At 56.5% G+C, this 26,049-nt stretch overlaps 1 protein-coding gene across 5 annotated transcripts in view; it reads right to left on the reverse strand.

The window, feature by feature from the left end:
• Window positions 1–26,049, reverse strand: part of ZNF516 (zinc finger protein 516) — a 125,246-nt gene that overhangs the window by 12,287 nt on the left and 86,910 nt on the right. For 4 of the 5 annotated variants that reach the window (XM_086683240.1, XM_086683238.1, XM_086683239.1 and 1 more), the window contains exon 3: window positions 7,771–9,234. In XM_086683240.1, the coding sequence (XP_086539366.1) occupies window positions 7,771–9,234 (1,464 nt within the window). Of the gene's footprint in view, window positions 1–221; window positions 327–7,770; window positions 9,235–26,049 lie in introns of all 5 variants that reach the window. The other variant, XM_086683241.1, reaches the window with a different exon arrangement.

Here is a 26,049-nt window from a genome sequence, read left to right on the forward strand (position 1 = left end):
AACAGGACACCTGCAAACAGGCTTGTCTCAGATGAGACACTCGGATGCCAAGGGGGCACCAGCCCGGGCGCCCGACGGCAGAGTCTGGCGCATGACCAATGGGACCAGGCGTCACCTCTCGCCTCTCGTGTCGGTGTCCGCGGCCACAGTCGAGGCGGCTTGGCTCCCCAGCGCCTCCCTGGGGTCCATGGGTGGCCCAGGCCCGGTGGCAGGTGGGGTACCTGTGTGGGTCCACGTGGGGGCCCTGAGGTGACCGGGCTGCTGGAAGCACATCCCACGCTCCGCGCACGCGAAGTCTCCCTGGCGGGCCTGCGTCCAGAGCGTCCCTAGGCGGCGGTGGCCGTGGGTGGTGTCGGGTGGGGCGGTGGCAGGGCAGGGGCGAGAGGAAAGCATCATCAGTCTGTCTAACGGTGTGACGGGGGGCGCCACAGGCCCGGCTGACGACCACCACCGTCCCCCAGGCTCTGCCACCAGCCGGCCACACGGGGGACCGGCAGGAAGCGAGAATCACGGCCCCGGACACCTGCTCCCCAGCGGGGCCTCCGAGCGACCAGATGCCCTCCCGTCATCCACGGCCACTCGGCAGCCTGGGCAGGCTGGTGGGGTTGGCGCCTCGGGGACAGGGAGGCCACAGGCCTGGCCGCCTATTCCCACTGCTCCACTGACACGGCCCACAGGCCCCTCACCTGTGCCCACACACGCCCTCCAGGGCCGAGACGGACGGCACACCTGGGAATCGCAGGACTTACAGCCCCAGGCCCACATTCCCTTCCGTGGGAAACGGGGTGCAGACGACCCTCACTTGTCTGCGCCTTTCCTGCCACGGGACGTCCCTCCGAAGAAAGGCTAAGAGCTCATGGAGGGGAAGTGGCTCCCAAGGACCTTCTCAGGTTCTCCCCGACTCTCCCCTACTCTCCCCGGTTCTCCCCAACTCTCCTTGGTTCTCCCCGACTCTCCCCGGTTCTCCCCAACTCTCCCCGGTTCTCCCTGACTCTCCCCTACTCTCCCCGGTTCTCCCCAACTCTCCTTGGTTCTCCCCGACTCTCCCCGGTTCTCCCCAACTCTCCCCGGTTCTCCCTGACTCTCCCCTACTCTCCCCGGTTCTCCCCAACTCTCCTTGGTTCTCCCCGACTCTCCCCGGTTCTCCCCAACTCTCCCCGGTTCTCCCTGACTCTCCCCTACTCTCCCCGGTTCTCCCCAACTCTCCTTGGTTCTCCCCAACTCTCCCCAGTTCTCCCCTACTCTCCCCGGTTCTCCCCGACTCTCCTCATGGGGCTCAACCCGGCGGCAACACAGAAAACAGAAACAGCAACGAGAAAGTCCCTCCTGGAGCAGCACGTGATGTCAAAGGACGCCCACGCAGCTGGGCGTTTCCGGACCTGAAGTCTGATATGTGAGCGCAAAAGCCAAGTGAAAAGGTTGACAGATGGTCTCAATCAAATTAGCTGAAAGCAAACTCTCGCTGCTGCCCGAATTCAGAGTGCCTCAACAGAGAAACAGGACACACGATCACTTCGATGCCGCGGATGACGTGCGAGGGGATGATCGTCAGAGACAGGCACGCGCTGGCAGGCACATCAAGTCACAGCTCTCACTCGGCAAGACATCAACACGGGTCTTCGAGCAATTTAAGAACTTGCCCGCAGAGTTCTCAATTCCCCACTTCCTCATTCAGGAACGCGACAATAAGATGACACATTCTGGCCCACATCCATCCCACGGTCACCAAGGAAAGAGCACTGACCGAGGTCGACAGGACGCCCCAGCCGCTGTCAACGTGGGAAGCACAGTACAGCCAGAGTGACCTCGGGTGCTGGCCGTCGCCTTACTGCCACTGTGTGTCCCCAGATGCCGTCCCTGATGGCTGTGCACGTCCTGGACCCAAGAGCAGGACAGACGCCCCACACACGCAGTTCTGAGAACACACAGCCAGCGTGGAAGCATCCCCACCATCGACTTCTGCCAACGGCCAACTACACATGCCTTGTTAGAACTGCTTTCCTCCCTCTGAGTTTGGCCCGGAAAAAACTCAACGTCTAAAGCAATTCTGTCACCCACTCCTTCTCCTTCTTGACCACCCAGTCGAGCCCCGCGAGAACCTTCTCTGACAATCACTTTGGTCGTGTGGAGTCTCCCATGTGTAACGGGATGGCAAGTTCGAGGCGATTCTAACGATGCCTACACAGGATAGCGAATGATAACGATGAACACGGCACCTGCATCTTCAAGCACTAAGTCATTACAGTACCTTTTTGTAGGTAAATCTTTTAGCTGCCGATTTCCTATCTAAAGTAGCAGGAAAAAAAAAAACCACACAGCACTTGTGTTCAGCCGACCTGATTTCCTTGAATTAAGTACACACACGCACTCACGGACACACACACGCTGTTCTCCCGTGCATTTGGCCACATCGTTTTCTTTTTACTTTTTAGGAAGAGACCCGTTCCCTTTATGGTCAATAATAATGCCCAAGCTACTCCAAAATTCTGAGCTGATCCAAAGGTTATAAACTTCCTTGGAATTAAAGACTGCCTGGTGAGCAAAGAGCCCTGACAGTCTGACCTAGAAACTGACAGTGTGTGAGAAAGTAGACCCAAGCCAAAGGGAGAGAGGAACCTTCCGGAGGCCCGCGCAGACTCTGCTCCAGAGACCCCAGCATACCTGCCCACCTGTAAGGAGGAAAGGAGACGGGAAAGATTCTAGAGACTCTACCAAGAGTCAAACACAGGAAGCACAAGACTTCCGTCACGACGTCTGCGTGTCCTTGGTGTATGTGATGGTTTTAAGCCCCAATAAGAGAGACCTGACTCAACCTCCATATTTTTCTACCTAGAATAATCTTTCTCTTGTCTTCGTGTTTTTTTCCAAAATCTGTATTATCAGATAATACAGACTGGCCACAAGTGTGAAAACACAGGCAATTTATTATTTTATTCCTACTCCGCCATCAAAAGCACTCCTACGACATGGACAGAGGCGTCCAGCCCCCACGGCCACGCTGTGGAACGATTCCGGAACACGCAGCGTGTTTCCCACCTGAAGGGCTAGTGTGAGTCCCTCCGGGAAGTGACAATGACTATCGTCACATGACATCCTTCCTCTCCTGGCGGGGCCTCCAGACTGTTCATTTCCACACACACACACACACCATTCCATTCCGTCAAAACGCGCAGAGGGGAAAGGTCTCTGAGAATCCTCTTCCCTAACTTCCGAGAAGTTTTTACTTTTTAGGAAGAGACCCGTTCCTTAGGGGCATCTCCTGACAGCAGCGTTTTCTGTGTGCACAGATCGCAAGCGCTGAAAAACCCGCGTCCCACTGGCGGCCACAAACGTTGCAGGCCGACACAGATGGGTCGCTCTTCCTTCGGGAGACCTGCTGCATCACCACCGCAGGTGGTGCCCGGCGGTACGTTCACCGAGGGCCCTTGTGCGGAAGGTGCGCGGCAGAGGCATCAGACCACAAAATGCCACCCAAAACGTGCAGACAGACTCGGAGGGTAAGACAAGCCGGAGAGACCGTTCTGCACAAAGATGGATGAAAGATCCTAGACTCGTGACGCAAAACCCGACCGGACAGCCCACGAGAGCAACGAGTGTCCAGGGACGGGTGCAGGACAGACACCCGAAGCTTTCGTCACTGGCACCTTCGGCCACGTGTCAGGAACGTAATCTGGCGGCGCGGCGCTCCTCTCTGGGCCGCCGCCGCCGGAGTACAGCCTCCCTAACAGGAAACACCAATACTCTGTTCGCCGTCGGACTGCGCCGGGCCTGCTGACCTCCTTCCGCTGCGTCACTCCGAGAGCCATACGTGAACACTCAAGGAAGGGAAAGGAGCCAGCGAGGGCGCCGGAGGGGCCGCCAAGGAAGGGATCCCGGGAAGGGCGCGGAGCAGGCCCAGAGAGGTGCGTGGAAGATTCAACAGGCCTTCGTGCGGGAGAGCTCGGGCTGGCCCTGCAGTTGTGACAGGAGCCCGAGGGGGCACCCAGCGGACAGGGCCGTGCAGGGGAGGAGCCCGGGGTGGGGGCGGGGGTCCCAGAGGGCAGGGCCTTGCAGGGGAGGAACCCTGGGTGGGGGAGTGGGTCCCAGAGGGCAGGGCCTTGCAGGGGAGGAGCCCAAGGGGGGGGTCCCAGAGGGCAGGGCCATGCAGGGAAGGAGCCCGAGGGGGTTGGGGGTCCCAGAGGGCAGGGCCATGCAGGGGAGGAGCCCGAGGGGGCGGGGGTCCCAGAGGGCAGGGCTGTGCAGGGGAGGAGCCCGAGGGGGTGGGGGGGGTCCCAGAGGGCAGGGCCTTGCAGGGGAGGAGCCCAAGGGGGGGGGGGTCCCAGAGGGCAGGGCCGTGCAGGGGAGCATGGGCCCCCACCCTGGGCATCCTGTCAAAGTGTGAGGCCACCACACAGATACCAGTCAAGGGACCCAGAGGAACCGATCTCAGTACTTCCCTAACCTGGGAATCCATGGTTCTAAGAATGCACTTCCCGAGGAACTACAGCTAGTTTAAAACACTCCCCTTAGGAAACCCAAATCGGGGTCAACTTAAACACCCGAAAGCTGCTGACACCTGACTACGTCTCAGGACACACACTGCCAAGAGCAAGGAATCCAGGAAGGCATGTGGTTTATGGACAACTTAGCATTTTTTGTATTTAAAAGATAAATATTTGAGGGTACCCGGGTGGTTCAGTTGAACATCCGACTCTTAATGATCTCATGATCCTGGGGTCATGAGATCAAGCCCACATCAGGCTCCAGTGTGGAGCCTGTTTGGGATTCTCTCTCTCTCTCTCTCTCTGCCCAAAAACCTTAAAACCATTTATTTTAAAAGTTTTAAGGGGCACCTGGGTGGCTCAGTCGGTTAAGCATCCAACTTCGGCTCAGGTCATGATCTCACAGTCCGTGGGTTTGAGCCCCGAGTCAGGCTCTGCGCTGACAGCTCAGTTCCTGGAGCCCATTTGGGATTCTGTGTCTCCCTCTCTCTCTGCCTTTCCTCTGCTTGCTTTCTCTCTCTCAAAATAAATAAACATTAAAAATTTTAAAAACTTCTTTTTTACTTTTTAAGGAAAAGGAAGACATTTCAGGCTACCACATACTTCAAATTTTGTCATCTGAAATTCTCAAAACCTTACCTTAAAACTCACCTCTGCTTCCACTCTTTTTGTGGGGGTGGGGACACAATAACAACACGGACCCACAGGCAACACTAAGGGTCTTTACGGAGGCAGGAATACAACTCGCTAGGCGTGACTGGCAGGTGCAGGACGTGATGCGTTACAGGTCTGTGCACGAGGGGAGGTCTCGGAACAGCGGTGCGAGCCTCTGGCTCATGGCACTGGAGGCTGCCGTCACAGGTAAGGACTGGACGCCCAAGAACACAGGTCCCCACTGGGACTCGCCCACCACCTGGTGCCTAAAACTTCTCAGCTTTGGGATCCGAGAAAACCCAAACCTTAAAGAAATGGGGTTGCCGGGGCGCCTGGGTGGCTCAGTCTGTTAAACGTCCAACTTCGGCTCAGGTCATGATCTCGCGGTCCATGAGTTCGAGCCCCGCATCGGGCTCTGTGCTGACAGCTCAGAGCCTGGAGCCTGTTTCAGATTCTGTGTCTCCCTCTTTCTCTGACCCTCCCCTGTTCATGCTCTCTCTCTCTGTGTCTCAAAAATAAATAAACGTTAATAAATAAATAAATAAATAAAATAAGAAATGGGGTTGCCACCAGGTCTGAAGGTCAACCAATATATTATTCTTCCATTTCATAGCAAATCACCTACAATGCTGGAAAACACCGCTGAGATTGTGAGAAGCTCGCGTAACTGAGATCTAACATGTAAAAATGTGGGGCGCCTGGGTGGCTCAGTAGGTTAAGCGTCCGACTTCGGCTCAGGTCATGATCTCACCGTTCGTGGGTTCCGGCCCCGCGTCGGGCTCTGTGCTGACAGCTCGGAGCCTGGAGCCTGGAGCCTGCTTCGGATTCCGTGTCTCCCTCTCTCTCTGCCCCTCCCCCACTCACTGGCGCTCGCTCGCTCTCTCTCTCTCTCTCTCTCAAAAATAAACATTACACAAAAATTAAAGCTAAGCCACGCAGTATCCGCGTTCTGTTCTACCACCTGGTACCAGAGGGCAAGTGCTCAGCTCCGCCCGAGCTCAGAGCACCTGTGCCTGCAGGGAGGAGAATCGTGCACAGACACAGGGTAAGCACCTGGGCACGCAGTGTGTCTGTCTCAACGATCTCTGGGCACCCAGGCCGCTAGCTTCACTCTAGGAAGCTCACCAGAAGCACTGGCTCTGAGCACGCAGAAACAGATGTCAGCCTCCACCACAGACTCCACCAGCCACATCAGTGAGCCGTGGAACACGTTAGTTTTCCTCCTGAGCCGAAGGCCCCATGGTGCCTGCGGATCTGGACGGGCTCCCAAGTCCCAGGGAAAACCAGGAACTTGGGGAGAGACCCACATTTGCCGGCCAGGCACCCACGACCACACAGACATGTCACACAGCAGACTCGGGGGCATCACTGTTGACCCAGCTGCCACGAAACCTGAACCACGCCCCCCCCATAAGTGCTTCCAGCTTCTGGGATTTGAGGGGCCAGATCTAAAAGGTCTTTTCTGACGCTGGCCTACTTTAGTTACAGGTGCACGATGCGCAATTCAAAGACGGGCAATGAACGGACCGACAGAGCTCTGCACGGCTCTCTGAAAGCCCAGCTACGGGTGCTTGAAAGCAAGTACTCAGATTCCCCAGTGTTAAGTGACAGCTACCTGCAGTTCACGATCAGGAACGAGGGCATCCTACCAGTGTGCTCGGCAGTTGTTCCTGATTACCCTTACGAGGAGGTGTCGGTACCCAGACACTGGCAGGAAAGGAAGACGGCCACTGAAGGCTTGTCTCTTCTGGAATCTCAGCACAAGCCCGTCCCCCAAACGTTACACGGTACCTTCATACTCTGCAGGGCTTTGCTCACTAATGCCAGTGACCTGATACGTATTTTTTAATTACGTGCAGAAATAAAACTTAAAATAGTCACTTTCACGGGCGCCTGGGTGGCTTAGTTGGTTAAACGTCTGACGTCGGCTCAGATCAAGATCTCGCGGCTTGTGAGTTCGAGCCCCACGTCGGGCTCTGTGCGGACAGCTCAGAGCCTGCAGCCTGCCTCAGATTCTGTGTCTCCCCCTCTCTGGCCCTCTCTTGCTTGTGCCCTGTCTCTCTCTGTCTCTGAATAATAAGCGTTAAAAAAAATTTTTTTTAACTAGTCACTTTAAATGAACAATCTTATCTCTTATCTTTTGAAAGAAAAGGGACAATGAACAGCTACTGATTTTTTGTTTGAAATGACAAAGGAAGGGGTGCCTGGCAGGCTCAGTCAGTAGAGCGTGTGACTCTTGATCTCAGGGGGGGCGTGAGTTCAAGCCTCATGCTGGGCACAGGGCTTCCTTAGAAAATAAAAATAAAATAAAAAGACAAAGGGCGTGAGGGGCATCAAGGCTGCCCGCCCCTGTCCAACTTCAGCATTTCCAACTTACATCACCAGGAGGGAAGCCCTGAAGGGGGCGGCAGGTAAATAATGCCCACAGCACCAGGCTCGTGCACCCTAGCGGGCAGGGCTGGGGGGGGGGGGGGGCGGGGGGCGGAGGGAAGCACACACGTGCCCCGCCCTCTCTGTTCTGCGATCACAGCCGGGCAGGCGGCGTCACCTCCTAAGGGGAGGCTCCTCCAGAGGCCGGCCCAGGACCTGGTGACAATGCTCACACGGGGGTTGGGAAGGGGCCCGCGCGTCTTACCTCTGTGCTCTAGTGCAGGGCCGTTGGCACCCCAGCTCTGGTAGAGGGAAGCAAAGTCCTTTGGAATGTACGTCTTAAAGATATTGAGGATGTCCAGGCGCTTCTCGTGGCCGTCGGACGCGGGCTCCTGCTTGCTGGTGTGCAGCGGGGGCTGGCCCGGCGAGGCCGCGGTCCCCCCGGGGCCCGCTCCACAGCTGGCCGGCGGCCGCAGCTCCTGGCCCGCCTTGGAGGGGGGCTCGCGGGGAGGTAGAGCGGGGGTCCCGTCGCCTTTCACGTGCAGCTGGCCCTGAGGCTGAGGGCCGAATTTGGCTTTCGGGGGGTCCGGGGCACTGTGCTTATTTGGGGGACCGAGGCCGGCCCCCGCGGGGGGGATGCCGCACTTGTCCCCCGGCCTGCTGCCGGTGGGGGGCTGGGCGCCTGCCCGGGCGATGACTGAGGGCGTCGGGGTGGCGCTTCGGCTGAAGCCGCCGCCGCCGCCCGCCGCGGGCCCCGGCCGGGGGCCGGCCTCCTGCCTGGGCTTGGGCAGGGGCAGCTGCGTGGGGGCGCCGTGCTGCTCGGGGCCGTGGTGGCCAGGCCTGGCCTGTCGGTGCCCTTCGGGGCCGGCCACCCAAAGCGCACAGGGGCCCCCGGAGTGGCCGTCCTTGCTCTTAGGCAGGTGAGCGGCTTTCGTGGTCACGCCCAGGGGCGAGGAACCGCCTCTGGGCCCCGGCGCCCCTCCCGGTACCTGAGTGCGCGTGAACCGAGCGATGGGCAGGGGCTGGCACTCTTTGCCCCCGAGGGCAGGCGGGGGCCCCGTGCGTCCGCTCCGGGCAAGGAAAACCAAGTTGTTCCTGATGCTCTTGTAACCGTTGGGAGGAATCCACTGGGGGGTCACGGAGCTGCAGCTGACCTTGTGCCAGATACGTTTGTGCATCCACAGGACCTCGGGGTAGTACGTCTTGTGGCTGCAGTAAGGGCACGGGTGGACGGCCAGCGCGGCCTGCAGGGAGGAGGCCAGCTCCTTACGGCCGGGGTCATCCCGGGTCGACCTGTCACTGAGGTCCAGCGGGGTCAGGTCTGCGGCCGGCCCCCTCCGTCCGCCCCCAGCGTGTTCCTTAGTGTGCAAGTCAGACAGCTTGTCTTTCGGGTGGTGAGCCGGGCTCTCGGACGAGAGCTGCAGATCTCCTTCTGGAAAAGTCTGGTCCGAAAGCGAAGGGAAGTCTGCAGTGTCCCTGGGGGTGGGGACCTCCCGCTTTGGGTGAAACGCAGGCATCTTTAAGTCCACAGAAAACCTCGGCTGCTCTGCTCTCTTGCAGGCATCTCTGCTCCTGTTTCCAAGTGAGGACACAGAAGCTGCGCTCCCCGCTCCGGGCTCACCGCTATGTGTCTCTGATGCCTTACTTCCAGGTGTGTGAGTCCGGTCTCCGTTGGAGAGCACAGTCGAAGCTACCTCTTCGGAAAAGCAGCAGCGGTGAGGCTTTCCCCCTGGAGGACCAAAATGTAAAACGTGAAGTTACCATCTCTCATCAGAACAGAACGAGAACACCCAGAGCAGCACGCTCAAAGGCCCTGTGGCCCTCGCGCACCGGGTGCGCTGGTCCTCAGCAAGACTGCATGATTCTGGAGCCTGGCTGCGCACCACCCCCCCACAGCGCCATCAAGAGTGGACCAAATGTAAGGGCCAAAGGACAGTGTGCGGGGTGGGGTTTCTTTTTTCAACTGATTACATGACTCAGTAGACTGTAAACAGAAATAAAGTCTAGTTAGCTGTAACTACACAGTTACTAGTTAACAGAGGACAACTAGTTACATCAAAAAGCAAGAAATAACCACTCACTAATAGCACAAGGCTTCCCATGACTGTCAAAGAACTAACTGAAGGCACGTTTAGGGATCCTGTGGGCTTAGGCAAAAAGACCCGGACAGACTGATATGCAGCCTGTGGTCAACACAGAGGCTGGGCCGGGACACCGCTCACTTTGCCCACGGGATCCCGTGGCTGCCTCAGAAATGTCTACGCTACGGGCTGACTTCAGACTGATCCAGAAAGGGTCCCTATGACTCTCTCTCATGAGGTCCGATGTTCAAGTCCACAACCTTGGCACCAGAAGCTTCCCTTCAGAGGCATGAGAAGGGAGCGTAAGTGAAGCTATCCGTCCCTGCCTTTCCCAGGACGGGTGTCCAAGAGAAGGAGGGCACCCGGGATGGGGACCCCGAGCTCTGCAGCTAGAGTTCCCACCTGCCATGCTCCTGCAAGAGAGACAAGCAGGGTGTGCGTGGACGCCCTGTCACCGGCAGGCCTGCCTCGTCCCCGGCCAGGCTGCACTGGGAATCACCACCAGCTGGGAGCTGGGCTCCGTGACCTTTGGACCCCAGGTGCTAACGCTTCTGCCGAGTCAGACTAGACCACAACCCAAGGCGACTCAATCCGACTTGAGAAAAATTCCGTTTTACGTTTGCAAGGATGACTTCGGACATACTGAAAGACGCAAGTCAACGTTTGGAAGGTCCACCGATGTGTCTGGATGTCTTAAAGCTTCCCGAAGTACAGAGGCAGACACACCACCAGAGGGATTTTATCTCCCTGGAGCCCCGTCACAGTGGAGGTGGGTTATGATGTCAGGTGTTCTAACAAGGGTTAGATACTGCTGGTCTTGGAGAAAGAATTTTTAGAGACTTACACATTCCAGTGGAATCTAGGGATCTATCTGCAAAAATACGTTCTTTAAACATTTTCTAAGACTCAGGAATCCCATCGAATGGGCATTAAAAAAAAAAAAGTATTTCAAAGGGATCTTCACGGAAGCAGGAAGGCGCCCCTCACAGGACGCATTTTCACACAGCTCTGAAGGGGAACAGTACCAAATGTTCATTTTCAGTTAGGAGGTGGTGAGCCACTCTTAAGCCATTTTCAAGGATGACGTCCACATAAAAAACGTGACTGGCATGTCGTGATGTGCAGAACGGGTGAGGGGGTAAGACCGAGCGGGGATAAGCGTTCAGATTCCTGTCGGCTCCAAAATGCTAACCCTGAAGCCAAGTCGGGTATGTTGCGTCCTGCTCGGAAGGGCGCTGAGCAGCCCTGGGAATCTCTGGACAAAAGGGCACTTAACGGGAGAGTAAACGTACGGAAACCTGGTGGCCTTGGTTCGATTCGGACTGATACTCAGAATGCCACAATCACTTTCAAATTTTCAAAGAGAGAAATGCCAGGGGCTGGGGCCTCGTCTGTCCTGTGTGAAAGGGACATGGATTTATGAAAACACACGCCGAAGACCATTAGTCAAATTCCTAAGTTGGAACAGGAGGCCGGTGCAAACTGATGTTGCACCTCTGCAGGGGTTGCAAAGCACACCTGTCGAAGTCCCCGAACTTGACGCTCCCAGAAGGGCTGAAGTAACACCACAACCGAACCTCCAGAACCTCTGAGCAAGACACTAAAACACGAGGCGCACGTGACATGACACAGGTCATCAAAGGTCATCAAAGCCATCGTGGGGGCGGGGGCAGAGCTGTTGTCACAGGAAGCCAGTCACGGAGCAAAGGAACTCCTTCCCGAAAGCCTTCCAACCGCAGGAGGGGGAGGGCAGTTCAGAATGGGGACACTGACCATATGAGGTCAAAGGAGGGGGCAGGAGAGCAGCCCAGGAGCCAGGTGATGCTTCGAACCAGGAGACCGTGGTCATGACCCCTGGAGCCCTTTACTTAGGGAGGTTCCTCAGGTACAGGGCTGGGGACCCCCGGGTCACCGTGGAGAAGGCCCAGCCCGCTGCGACCTCTGTATCTACAGCTGCCCCCACCAAGCCAGTGGGGTCACTCAAGGCTGCCAAGCTTCCGGGCATCCAGACCAAAAGCAGGCACAGAGGGGCTGCCCCGGGGCCCCAGGGAAGCGGGACTCAGGTCTCTGCTCCCGGGTCCTTCAGTCCCATTTCCAACTTTACTCACAGGCGTTTCACCTAGAAGTGGACCTCCCACAGGCCACACCCGCCGGGCATGAAGGGTGCCTGCACGTCCCCAGCCACCTGCTCCACGAGCCACACCTCCTCGGTGGGCAGCCTGCCCTGAGCACTTGATTAGGCTTAAACGGAGGGCGATGGGTTCTGAGTTCCGGGCCTGATGTGCCTCCATAAATAGCTGCCTGTAACCTTGACCACCAGGCTAATAGTGTCTGCAGCTGAGAAACAGGCTCCGAGGGTTACCACTGGTCTCCTGCCTGCGGGGGCTGCAGCTGTGACCTCCCGCCAGGGCACCCTGTCCCCAAGCACGGTCCTGGTGCAGAGTGGCCAGACCTGCACGGCCCCCAGGAAGCGCGCCTCAGTCCCCACCCTGCGTCCACATATCCAGTGCCACATGAGGCAGTAATTCCTGCCACAGTCACACATGTGCACACGTGAACAGGTGGGTGCGTGCAAAAACATGCCCATGCATGGGTGCACAAGTGAACAGGTGTGTATGTGTGAAAACAGGTGCATGAACGCGTGAGCACGTGGGCGCACAGAGTGAACAGCTGTGTGCGTTGTGAAAACAGGTGCGTGAACGCGTGAGCACGTGGGCGCACAGAGTGAACAGCTGTGTGCGTGTGAAAACAGGTGCGTGAACGCGTGAGCACGTGGGCGCACAGAGTGAACAGCTGTGTGCGTGTGAAAACAGGTGCATGAATGTGTGAGCACGTGGGCGCACAGAGTGAACAGGTGTGTGCGTGTGAAAATGCGCATGCACGCGTGAGCACATGGGCGCAGAATGAACAGGTGTGTGCATGTGAAAACAGGTGCATGAACGCGTGAGCACGTGGGCACACACAGTGAACAGGTGTGTGCGTGTGAAAATGCGCATGCACGCGTGAGCACATGGGCGCAGAATGAACAGGTGTGTGCATGTGAAAACAGGTGCATGAACGCGTGAGCACGTGGGTGCACAGAGTGAACAGCTGTGTGCGTGTGAAAACAGGTGCGTGAACGCGTGAGCACGTGGGTGCACAGAGTGAACAGCTGTGTGCGTGTGAAAACAGGTGCGTGAATGCGTGAGCACGTGGGCGCACAGAGTGAACAGGTGTGTGCGTGTGAAAATGCGCATGCACGCGTGAGCACATGGGCGCAGAATGAACAGGTGTGTGCATGTGAAAACAGGTGCATGAACGCGTGAGCACGTGGGCACACAGTAAACAGGTGTGTGTGTGTGAAAACAGGCACATGCACACGTGAGCACATGGGCACACAGAGTGAACAGGTATGTGTGTGTGAAAATAGGTGCATGGAAGCGTGAGCACATGGGCGCACACAGCGAACAGGCGTGTGCGTGTGAAAACAGGCGCATGCACACGTGTGCACACACACGTGGACATGCACAGTCATCCTTCCATGGCCTGCTCTCTCCTGGGCCCAAATGATGTGTGTGGGCTACACGCGCCTTAAATTCCTCAGTTTCTTTCTAAATAGGACCCTCCTGGAAATGGCTTCAAAACTGCAGCACTAATTAGGTTTCTGAGGCCGTGACACGTGCCCCACATCTGTGGTTGCTCGGCTCATTGTGCGTGTGCACTCGCACACATGCACGGACGCACACCTCCCTCGGAGACCCCACCAGTCCCGGAAGTTCAGGGGAGGGAGGGACTCCACAGTTTGAAACCCCTGAAGCAACACCGTATACACACACATACGCATACACACGCACACGCGCACCCACGATTAAATCGAGACACGCAGGAAGGACATTTGGTAAGAAAAATTACTCCCCTTTAACTTTCTCTAATTCTTTTCATCGTGGGAAGACATACAGAACAAAAAATTCACCACCCGAACCATCTTCCGTGCTCCCCTTCCACCTTTACGACTGATCTGGGTTTCACTGTGCAGCCCTGTTTCCATTTTACACCCATCTTTAAGGCACTTAATTCTTAGTGCCTATTCGGGCCTCTTTTCTTTTCCCCTCAATTAATAAACCCACCCCTGAGAAGCAGGCCTGTGCATCGCTGCTTGGCCCAGGGTGCAGGTGGGGCCCAGGAAACGGCCCCATGGAGCCGCGGGCCTGGGTCCTGTCCTCGCCCTGATGCAGGCGATGCTCGATGGGGCCGCTGGCCGCGGTGCACCTGCACTCCCGCACAACAGCCTCTCCAACTCACGCTCTGACAGGCTGCCGCTCACACTGCAAGCAAGGTGCTTGCCTGAGCCGGCTGCCCCGCAGGGCTTCGAGGAGGGACGCTCCTGTCTCCCCTTGTGCTCTGCTTCCTAACGGTCGTGATTTATTTCCGAGAATGACAGCTCTCATGTATGGAATCTCAAAAACGTAAAGGGCTCTCCCAGCCTCTCCGGATCCCCAGGGAGCGCCTGTAGGTCCTGCCCGGGGCTCGGGCTCGGCAGGAAAGGGCTGCCAGGGGAACCCAGCATCCACAGGAGGCCTGGAGCCGCCGACCCAGGTGCAGCCAAGTTCATCATCTCAGACGCGGAGCTCCCCCCCAGCAACAGGGAGCGAGAAGGCAAGGAACACAGCGGCAGATGCAAACACGGCCTTCAGTGCCGGCCTGGTCCTGCTCCAGGCTGAGAAGGAAAGGCGCGGGGGGGGGGGGGGGGACTGTCTTCAAAGGTAAAACTTCCAAGCTATTAAAGTTATACAGAAGTCTGAGATCCATCACTGAGAATCTTTAAAAAGAAAAAAGTCGGTGATGCAACCCTAATTCGAAGGAGCCTTGGAAATGCCAGTGCCCTTCGCCCCAGGCCCACAGAAATGGCTGTGCTGGGATCACCACCAAGAGGTCCTTCGACAACTGCACTGTGGTCTCCAGCTCTTTATCACCACAATCTCCTTTCTAACAGATACATTCGAAAAGCTTGACTGATTCCTCTTTTCTGCCGTTAGCCTCTGCAACGGACGCCATCGCCCCCACGGGACGTTTGATTTACTCGGCCGAACACCTTTAGCACTCAGCATGCCTTCCGGCACCTTCCGGCTCAGCAGCACATGCTGCCGGGGCCGTGCCCACACCCTTCCTGCCCCAGCACGAAGGAGGAAAAGGCACCCCTGGATTCCCACCCCGCTCCCCTGCCAGGCTGCCTGCCGGGACCTGCGGGCCGCGAGAACCGGGCCCACCGTGCAGCCTGCTCCGCGCAGGGAGGTGGTGCCCACTGGGCGGCTCAGCTCCAGGGACAAGCGTCCACAGGGCAGGGAACAGCGTCTCCGTGCGACACGCTCGGCTCGACCACATCTGTAGACGCGCACGTTTCTCTCGAGGCCCTCCGCCCCCACGACAGAATGCAGCAGCGTGTTGGTGCCGCACGCCCGGCACACCTGCCTCCGGATCCCTGAACGCCCCACCCCTGCGCGTCCGCGGGGCTCCGGTCGCACAGAATAGCAGCGGAGGTGGTTTGCGGAAATGCTGGCATGATCAAAACACATCTCGCAACTGACCCGCCAGGAAAGATGAAAGTCTGTGTGCCTTGGTGTTTTCGTGTATAAAATTTACCCCAAGTTCGGTAAAAAAAAACAAAAACAAAAACAAAAACAAAAACACCCAAGCACCATAAAAGCCCGTGGAGTATACGGCATGATTCCGTCTGTGGAAAGGCTTACTACGCCGATTTTTCAGGGGACAGGGCGACGCCTGGGCCTGGCCTCTCCTGACAGTCTAGGGACAAGACGACACAAGGCCGGGCTGAGAACCCTGAGCAGGACCGTGAGCTGACCGGACGCCCCGGCCCAGGACCAACAAGGACAAAGGGCCTGATGGTGGCTGTGCAGCCACCATTACTTTTATCAGCGGCCTCAACAAAGAAATGGGACGAACGTGTTTATGATATCTAAGTCTGCCACTCAGCTAGGAAAGAGCCAAAATCTTCAACAAAAGAACAAAGATGCAAAAGTTCTCCACAAGATGGAAAAGCTGAAAACTAACAACATACAATCCCATGAGGAAGAACAGAAAGCACAGAAGTGAAAGGTCTGGCTTAAGAGCTGTGCTGTGAAAAAGACGCCAGGGTCCTAGGGGACCACAAGCTCAGTGTGTCAGATCAAGGACAGCATCCTCAGGCCCAGCCTGGGAAGCAAGGACACAGGGGAGCACACATCTAGAAGAGCCCAGCCCCAGCTCGGAGCCAATGCTAAGAGGAACCAGATGAAGGGAGCGCGTCCGAAACAGGCCTATAGGGGGAGGTTTCTGGAAACCAAGCAATGTGAGGAAGGACTGCAGGCTCTTGGACTGTTCTACCTAGAATCGAGGGCTGAGGCTGTACCGCCACAAACTCTGACATTCACTCAGTACGGAATGAGCAAGGCAATGATTTGTTCATCAAGGGCAGCGTTCTGTCTGCATGCTGGAATCATCTGGAACAACATGAACCATCACTGGTAAGAAATTCCCAAGGCCAGTGCTCAGACCTAGAGCCGGCTTTTCAGGGGCGGAGCCCACACCATCACCTTTTCTACAAAGGCCTCTAGGTGATTCAAACGTGGCCCCGACTGAGGACAAACACCCGGGGGTCACCGAGGACCTGGCCACAGAGGAGGCCGGCAGGGAGAAAGCTTAGTGGGAGGAGCAGCCACGGCTCCCGGGGTGATGCGAGCAGAGCCCCAAGTCAGCTCCTGGGAACTGCGTGGCCGCCCAGCCCACCGGGCCTCCACCTCTGAGCTCAAAAAAGGGACCCAGTGACAGGTGACGGAAATGAGCCGCTGAGTCCTGTGCTTCCTCAGTGTCCTCATTTCCATGCAATTCCCCTTTCTGCACAGGTATGCCTATGATGTAATGCTTTGTCACTGTGTAATTTATAACTAAAAATCGCACATTACCGGGGCACCTGGGTGGGCTCGGTTGGTTGGGCGCCTGACCCCTGACTTGAGCTCAGGTCGTGATCTCACAGTTGTGGGTTCGAGCCCTCTGTCGGGCTCTGTGCTGACAGCACGGAGCCTGCTTGGGCTTCTTCTCTCTCCCTCTGCCACTCCCCCGCTCATTCTCTCTCTCTGTCTCTCTCTCTCTCTCTCTCTGTCTCTCCCCCTCTCTCTCTCTCCCTAGCACATTACTCTATCACCCAGGGGCTACCGTGCATCACTCAGTAGCGGCGGGGTGCTCAGGGGGGACGGGGTTTCTTGGTTGGGGGCTCTGCATTCTTACGGGAGCCGGGTCTCTGGTCCCCAGTCCTCATGCAGAGCTCACTCGTGATGCAGGCCACCTCGGGTCGCTGTGTTCCCCACGTGACTCTGCCTGTTTACGCTGCTTTTTGTTAAGTTTATTTATTTATTTTGAAAGAGAGAGAAAGAGAGAAAGAGTGCATGCACGCACGTGCACTGGAGTGGACGAGGGGCAGGAGGCGAGGGAGCGAGGGAGAGAGAATCCCAAGCAGGCTCTGCACTCTCAGCACAGAGCCTGACACGGGGCTCAAACTCATGAACCATGAGATCATGAACTGAAGTCAAGAGCTGGACGCTTAGCTGACCGAGCCACCCGGCGCCCCCGACCCCGTCCTACGTCCATTACTTTCCTATCTTCCCACTCTTTGGGTTCAAACAAACAACACAACAGAAGCTCCTCACGCAGCACAAGACGAGGAACACAGTTCCTGACGGCGGGCGCCCCCTGGACCCCCTCAGCACACCGTTCAGAGTGAGGCAGCAGCCTGCCGTGCGCTGAGCGCCATCGGACCGCCTCTTACGGACTGACTCGCCCCCGTTATCAACGGACTTGTGACCAGTCCCCCCAGTGAGCCAGGCTGTGCGAACAGAGGACTCATTCGGGCACCGAGGTGAGCACGTCTTACAGGACCGCAGCATCTGGAAACGTCTGCGACAGGGGCGCAGGAGCGGCAGGGCGGCTGGTCCGTCCACACGCGCTGTCGCTGCCCCACATCTGCAGCCTTCCCCACAGGGCCACGTCGCCGGTGGCCGGGGCCCGCGCCCCACTGCCCGCCAGCCAGGCTACCCTCGCGAACGGCACGGGGGTCCGCGGAGCAGCTGGCAGGACAGGGAGACCGTGCGTGATCCCGGGCCAGCACCACCCAGCCTGGTCTCAGGGCGGCGGCCCTCGGGGCGTGGCCCCGAGCTTCTGAGAGCCTGGCCTGCCGGAGGGATGACTCACGTGTCCGTCGTCACCTGCCCGGCCCCAGCCCACGGGCCGGCCACCCACCCGGATGCGTGGGTGCAGTGCTGTGGCCGGAGGGCCCGTGCTGAGCCCTCTGCGCTGGTGACCTGCCTGGCCGGCGTGTCACGGGAGGCCAGTGCTGCTGCAGACGGGGAAGCCGAGGCAGGGAGCGGCTGGGGGCCGGCCCGGACCCCAGCCCGTGCTGTGGCGCCCTGACGGTCCCTCCGTGCCCACAGCTCAGAGGCCTGACTCCGGGGCTGCGGGCACGGACGGCAAAGCTGGCAGGTGGGCCCGGCCTTCGGCCCACACAATGCAACCATGTGGCCAGGGGCCTCGTGGCAGAGAAGAAGCAGGGGCTGGGCTTCGCACGTGAGGACCGTGGCAAGTGTGGCCCCCGGGGCGCGGACAGCGCCAAGTGCGGAGAGCTGTTCTCTGAGGGTCGCGACAGGCAGCCCTCCTCCACCCCCGACCGCGGCGTTCCGGGCCGAGGGCCTGTCGGCTAGCGAGCATACGGGGCGCTCTGGAACATTCCTCAGGGGCCAGGATTCCGGGGGCCCAGGTAAGGGCAGCGGCGGCCACACGTCGGCCACGCCAGCGTCGCCCGGCGACCCTTTCCCTTTGCCGGGCGGCTTCCAGACCCGCGGGCCCCAAGTTGAGAGGAAGGAAGATGGAGGGGACTCCCGCAGGTGGCCGGGCGGCCAGATAAAGGCAGACAGGAAGGCGACAGCATGTCCGCTCTGGCCTGGGCCCTGGGGCACAGAGCCCGAAGGCCCAGGGCGCAGGATGTCACAGGGGACAAGCACACAGACGGGGCCCCAGGGCGCAGCACAGCCGGACGCAGAGGAAGGCCGGGGACGCTGAAGACGCAGGGCAGTGGCCCTTCCCCCAGTCACCGCCCAGCTCTCCGCCTTCAGCGGCGAACGAGTGGCTGAGCCGCCACCAGAACCAGTCCCATCCCAACGCGGAGTTGGCGGAGGCCTCAGACAGGACCCGTGTGCTGCACAGAAGACCTGTGGCCAGGCTCGGGTTGGCCCTTTGCTCCTTGACCCCACGAGACCGAGGAGCAGAGGGCGAGGAGCACCAGGCTCCAGTGTGCAGGCTCTGGGGCAACACGGCTCCAGGCACATGGGCGTCTCCAACCAGGAACCGGCACAGGGAGACCCCGCGGGTCCCTGAGCGGAGGGCGAGTGGGGCCAGGCGAGCAGGGGGAGCGCCAGGCCACGCCCGGCCTAGGTCCAGCCGCCACGCTTTGCCCCAGGCAGAACCACGACCCGGGGGGAGGGACCCCGTATTCCAGGACCGTATGTCCCAAGCTCCCGCCCCGCCTTCCCTTTCAATTCCTCTGCTCTAACTACACGTGCAGACCCGCTCACGTAATGGCAGGAATGCTTTGCAAGTTATGGAACAAGGTCACTGAGACGGTCTGCAAAATGCCGTGTTAGGGACACACGTGCGACCACGAGGAAGGGGCTCAGCCTAACCCAGCACGAGCACTGACCAGCGGGGCGGGCCTCCGTGCGCCAACCACACCACCCCTCAGGGCTCTGTGCTTGCCGTTTGCTCCGAAACACGGCGCCCAGGGAGTCACCAGGCTCCGCTCCCTCGCCAGGAGCACCTCCCAGACCACCCTGCATAAAACATCAGCGCCCCCACACCCCATTCCCACTACCCTGCTGTGCCACCCCGGCATTTCTCCTCCCTGCTGTCGTACGTGGGTGTGCGTGTGTGTGCGTGTGTGTGTTTCCTCTTTGCCTCTCCCGGAAAGGACCTGAGCTGCCAAAAGAGAAACCGCGTTTTATTCCAACGCTGTTATTGCTGGCATCTACCACACCTGGCATGAGGCAGATGTCCCATGAATGCAGAACGAATGAACGAACGAATGAACGAACGAGTGAAACAGGTCATTCAGGAGCGCCTCAGTGGCTCAGCCAGTTGAGCATCCAACCCTAGATCTCAGCCCAGGTCTTGATCTCAGAGTCGTGAGTTCAAAGCCCGCGTGGGGCTCCAGGCTGGGTGTGGGGCCTACGTAAAGAAATAAAACAAGTCCCTTCATGTCCAAGACTCATACGTACAGAGACGGCACATAGGAAAGGACCTGCAAAGCAGGCAGTGGAGTATGAATCAGTTAATTCAGCACATACTTCTCCAGGGCCCACAGAGATGAGAAGTAACGCACGTGTGGGCAGTCACAGGACCTCAAAGTCCCAGCAACATACAGCAAAACTACTAACCCAGGGGGGCGCCTGGGTAGCTCAGTCGGCTGGGCGTCCGACTTCAGCTCGGGTCATGATCTCGCGGTCCGTGAGTTCGAGCCCCGCGTCGGGCTCTGTGCTCACCGCTCGGAGCCTGGAGCCTGCTTCGGATTCCGTGTCTCCCTCTCTATCTCTGCCCCTCCCACCCCCCTCTTTCTCTTGCTCTCAAAAATAAACATTAAAAAAAAAAAACAACCTACCAACCTAGTTACCAACCTGGCGTGTGTCGGGTGGGGGTCCTAGGAATACAGCAGCGGTAGTAAAGCCCGCGGACGGGGCAGGCTTGCGGGTCTTCGCGGTTTATGGCACCAGGAGCCCTGCACCGCTCAGACCTGGGGCGCTCTTAAGACGACCCACCCTCTGCACTTTCTCGGTCCACGCATGAAATCAGACACCTGCTCAGACTTTATGAAGAAAAGGTCAGCTGGCACCATATCCTTTGTCTAGCTCGTGCTAAAAAGTAAAGACTTCCTATTATTAAGGCTGCCTTCCCACTGCCAAGTTCCCACAGACCTAAGAACGGAACTTGGATTTTTATCACGGCCACAACCTAACTGAGGCTGCCCGTTCACCGTCCCCTGTGCCAGCGTCATCAGTCAGGCCACAAAGAGGCGTTGCCGATCACCCAGCTGTCCGTTCTCCAGCTGCTAGGGCAAACCATCGAACAGGTACTCCACCTCTGTGATCGGCACGGACCGCACCTTCTGAAAAATAAACTAGATATGGGGCGCATGGGGGACTCACTCAGTTAAGCGTCCGGCTCTCGACCTCGGCTCAGGTCACGATCTCACGGTTTGGGAGTTCGAGCCCGGCGTCCGGTGCTGTGCTGAGTGCGGAGCCTGCTTGGGGTTCCCTCTCCCCCCGCCTCTCTGCCACTCTCCTACCTGCTCGTGCTTCCTCGCTCTCTCTCAAAGTAAATAAACTGAAAACAAATTAAAAAAAAAAAAACAGTATTTTTGAAAGCGATGTGAGCTGAATATGAAACAGAGAAATGAAATTATTTATTTCCCAGGGAAGACAGGGGCACTGTGCAGACACACAGGCCCCACACGGTGATCTGAGGAGAAAAGATCTATCTCAGGAGGGTGTGGACGGGCTGCCCCCTCCCAGCGTGGCCCTGAGCACCTGCTGGGGGAGACTCAGCTGCCACGGGGCGGGGGCTCGGCGTGGCTTCTCCTAGACGGAACTGTATCTAGGTTGGGTGCGCTCAGGGTGAAGGACTGGGCCTCACGTGAGCGGCAGATTTCCAGGACCGTTCACACCGAACCCAAATGATCTCAAATCACGCAATTCTAGAAGCGTCACCTTCTCTCCAAAATAGGGTGTGCGGGCACCCTCAAACGGACAGCGCGATAAAGCACATCAGCAGTGACTGAGGCGGCCCGGCCGGCTGCCGCCAACGGCGAGGACGGCCCAGCGCACCTGCCAGGGTCCCGGTGCCGCAGAGACGCTGGCATGCTGCCTTCCTGCCACCGCCCGGCGACGGCGCCTCCCAGGGGGTGTGCCAGGCCGCGCAGGAAGCAGGAAGCGGCCGCTCCTCCGGGGGCCTCCTCCCACCTGCGGGGAGCCGTGTACAACCGGAGGACGGAAAGCCATCAGCGGCCCCACGCTCTTAATCTAAGATCCAGGTATCATATTTGCAGGGATGACCCCGAAGGCAGCTGTGCTCTGGCCGAGAGCAAACCGCGTATTCAGAGGGCCGGCTCTCCCATCGCAGCAGCTGTGGTTACAGAGGGCCTTCGCGCCTCTTCCCACTTGCTGCTCTTTGCTGAAAAAAAAAACATCTATGAACTAATTCCACAGAGGTGTGTGTGCGATGTGTAGGTACTTGGGACAGAAAATGGCCTCGACCCTCACCTATACTAGAGACGTGAGCCTTAGAGGGCACAGACGATAACCCCCCTCCAGAGATAAAATACCCCAAGCAATGCAAGCCTGAAGAAATCTAGAAATTGAGAATCACTGGGTGAAAAGAAGTCTAACATTCAGCAGTTAATTTTATTATTTGTGAGTTTCTAGTAACTTTTATAGTAAGTGTTATGAGTTACAAAACCCTCGATGTGACAGGAAAAACATTACAGTTTTTAAATAATGTTTCTCGGCAATTCTTTCATAACCTTCTTACCTGTCCTTTTTTAAAAAAAATTTTAATGTCTACTTATTTTAGAGAGAGAGAAAGAACACATGAGCGAAGGAAGGCAGAAAGAGAGGGAGACACGGAATCCGAATCAGGCTCCAGGCCCTGAGCCATCAGCACAGAGCCTGATGCAGGGCTCGAACCCACAAACCGTGAGATCGTGACCTGAGCCAAAGTCAGACGCTCAAACAACCTGAGCCAAAGTCAGACGCTCAAACGACTGAGACTAAGACTTTTACCAGTCTTAAAAAGAGACCACTGGTAACCAGAAACAGTGAGACCAGAATAAAGGTAAGCTGTTTGGGGAGCAACGGGCATCGAGATTTGGCTGAAGCCTGGGAGTTACCCAGACAACAGACACACAACTAACAAAGAGAAAACTATACACGTGTCTGTCAAAACACAGAGTCCCTGGAAAGATATTTCGGCTAGAGAAAAACCCAGGAACGGGGGCCACTGATTCTCCATGAAATGTGATGAAGTCCTAGTACTCGGCCGGAAGTGAGAGGCAGGAGCACTGTCGTCATGTTTTGGATATGACGTAGAAAATGCTTAAGAAAAGTGCCAGCTGTCATCTCCACGGGGTGGGGCTTTTCAGCTAAAAAATACGGCACGGGCTTTCTGTGCAAGTGAAGCAAAGGAAATACAGAAACACACTGCCACAGGCTGGCTTAACCTGGAAGTTCTCCTTCTGGAAAAAGGAAGGAAAATAACCAGGAGCCAAAGACAGAAGGACGCAGGAGAACAGGTCAAGAGCGGACCTGCTTCAGGAGCTGCGTGGTCAAGAAGGGGCTGCAGCAAGCAAGGACACAGTGATCCCCTCCAAGAGCAGGAACACCACCAGCATGGAAGAGAATGCCCTGGGGCGGGTGTCACTTCACTCTTCCTAAGATGACCGTCTTTGGACGTCTTTGTCCGTAGAGAATAATAAAAATGGCTTCTAACGGTCCAGTATCTATGGAGGACAGTTCAGTCCTATGGTCAGAAAAACTTCTTTTGAGGAAGTGTTTTAAATCTCTCTCATTTACGTCAGTACACATGCAGCGTGAACTACAAAAAGAAGCAAGTCTAAATGATAAGCAAAGTGCTGGTCCTAAATTAATGGGCCACAGCTAAGTAATCGTAGTTTTAAATTTTTATAAACGAACATATATTTTATTCCCTAAGTTGCTCTGGCTACTTTTCCTGTGTGACTGAGTACAGTGTACAAGTTTTCATTTTAAACAACTGATCTATTAACATAAACTTGCAGTAAATTGGAAAAGCTTAACTTATTTACGTTAATAGAAAAATAGGTAAGTACGTTAGCATTTTGGAAGCCGTTATTTTCATTTCTGAAGAAAAACCGTTACAAGTTAAACACGGGATTTCTGACTAAGTTAGCCAGTTTCCACAAGAAAATCCAAAGCTCAAAATCTGGGAACTAACTTTTTCAAACACTTTCCTATTAAGCACTAAGCAAAACCAGGTTTTAAAGGTTCATCAGGTATCTCGAGTCTCCACGGAGCCCTCAGCTGTTGAACAGCAGGTATGCTCTACCATAAACACAACCATATTCTAGAAATCTCGAACTTGCCAACTGCGTCCTGACTCAAGTATAAAATACGTCACTCGACAGTTGCTGTGCTTAAAAACATCCTCTCCTTGCTGAAGTGAACAGAATTCAAGCCTATTTTCATAGCTGCTATCTACTGTATACGCCCCCCTCCCCCCCAAATCTAACAGCAAACTATAACTCGCCCATTTGAAAAAAAATGCAAATGCAAAAAAAAAAAGAAAGAAATTAAACAAACTTTACAAACCGTGCTCTGAAAAGCAGCAAACATTTCCAACTTGAAAGGAAATCACATCCTCGAAGAACGAAGAACGGCCCAAGTAATCGTTGGAAAGAAGGTAATTCTAACCACTTTTGGATTTTGAAATGTGACCACAGAAACACAGGCGAAGGACCAGAGCAGGACAGGTCAGCACTGGATGCTCCTTTGCCATCACCCTCCAGCCGGCCACCTTCATCACCGGGCAGGAGTCTAGAACGGCTGTCGAACATTACGAAGAAAGCACATGACTTAAACCACCTGCTTCTTCTCTCACAACAAGCGTTCTTAAGAGATCGAGAATGAGTAAGATTTGAGAAGTGACACTGTAAACCTCCAGCCCAAGCGAACGGGACGCACGGGCCGGCAGTGATGGGGTTTCCAACCTTTTCTGCTGCTCAATTACCCGGAAAAACAAAACCCAAATTCCGTGTATCTGCAAAGAAATTATAATGATCCTTTTTTAAAAACAAAGAAAATCGGATTTTTTATTAGTCTCCGGGTTTAAAATGAGGCACGTGTCTGACCTGCAGAACCAAAGCCATTTCGTAACAGGGTCTGTGCTCGCGCTGCTAGGAAGAGGGCTTTCCGCGCAGGTGGCCTTAGGCGCCGGGCGCGGGGCGTCATGTGTGCAAGCCACCACTAGATGGCACCTGCTCACAACCTATAACCCTATCGAGGCCGCCCCGCTACCTGTGTGGTCCCTGGAGCTCAGAACCCTGACTGACCGAGGCGGCTCCTGACAAACAACACGATTTATCAGCAACGGATGCACAGCAAGAATGCGCTTTAAATAATCAATAGAATCGCGCACACTTCTGAAACGGCTTCTTCAGCATTTAGATGTATTTCTATTTGTGTATTTGTTCATCAGTATTTCCAGAGGGTTAAACTGCGGAGCACTTGAAACTAATGACCCGCTGGGGCGCGCCTGGGTGGCTCAGTCGGGGAAGCGTCCGACTTCGGCTCGGGTCATGATCTCGCGGTCTGGGCGTTCGAGCCCCGTGTCGGGCTCTGTGCTGACGGCTCGGAGCCTGGACCCTGCTTCCGATTCTGTGTCTCCTTCTCTCTCTGCCCCTCCCCCACCTGTGCTCTGTCTCTGTCAAAAATAAATAAATGTAAAAAAAAAATTTTTTAACTAATGACCCACTTGAATTATTTGGCAAAAATGAAGTTAGAAGAAATAATATATGTGGATGCATTAGACTCTGGGGGGCTGTTTTTACAGCCGGCACCACATCCCTTCAACTGTCCAACTTGCGCAAACTTGATTTAATGTTCTAGCAACTGATTCAGGATACTTTGGTAATTTAGTAATGGACTTGGACGTTTGTATCGGCAGGTATGTTTACCGTGGCTTCAAACCAGTTCCTTTCAGAGTGAAAATACAGGAGTGATGTAGGCTGTGAGCTTCAGGTCCAGTCTAAGAAGGTGGGGCTACGGTCCTTGTCTCTAGACTTACGTCCAGAGGTCCGAGTTCTAGTCGCATGGCCGCCGACATCCAAGACGGAAAATCCCCTTGCGCGGTGGAACCCAGCGCAGGAGCTGGCCTGCACCCCACAAGTGACACCTGCACATCTGTTATGAGTCCCACTCTGTGCTCTGCCCCGGGTACAAGTTAGCAACAGCCCTCAGCCTCGCAGGGGAAACACCACGGATAGTAATTTCAGACTGTGCGTGGGAAGGAGGTGATAAACTGAAAACCATTTCTACAGTCGGTGCCTCCCTGTAGCTGGGGCTCCCGGATGGGGCCAGCCCGCACTTGCCCAGCTGACAGACCACAGGACACCCCAGGAGAATCATCAAGACTGCACCCCCCCCACACTGGCCACGTGTGCGACTGGGGCAAGGCCGCCACATTTCTGACCCTTCCCCACCCACGCTCACTTGACAACAGCGGGAGGGCCCGGCCAAGGCCACGTGGGTGGCCACGTGGAAGGCAGGGCCCAGGGGACTGGCCATGGCGGGGGCGGGCACCCCAACAGGCACCTGCACAAAGGCGGGAACACTTCAAAGGGGAGCACGGTCCACTGCACA

The sequence above is a fragment of the Puma concolor genome, chromosome D3 (assembly GCF_028749965.1).
Source record: "Puma concolor isolate L17-30 chromosome D3, mPumCon1.1.hap2, whole genome shotgun sequence".
NCBI lineage: Eukaryota > Metazoa > Chordata > Mammalia > Carnivora > Felidae > Puma > Puma concolor.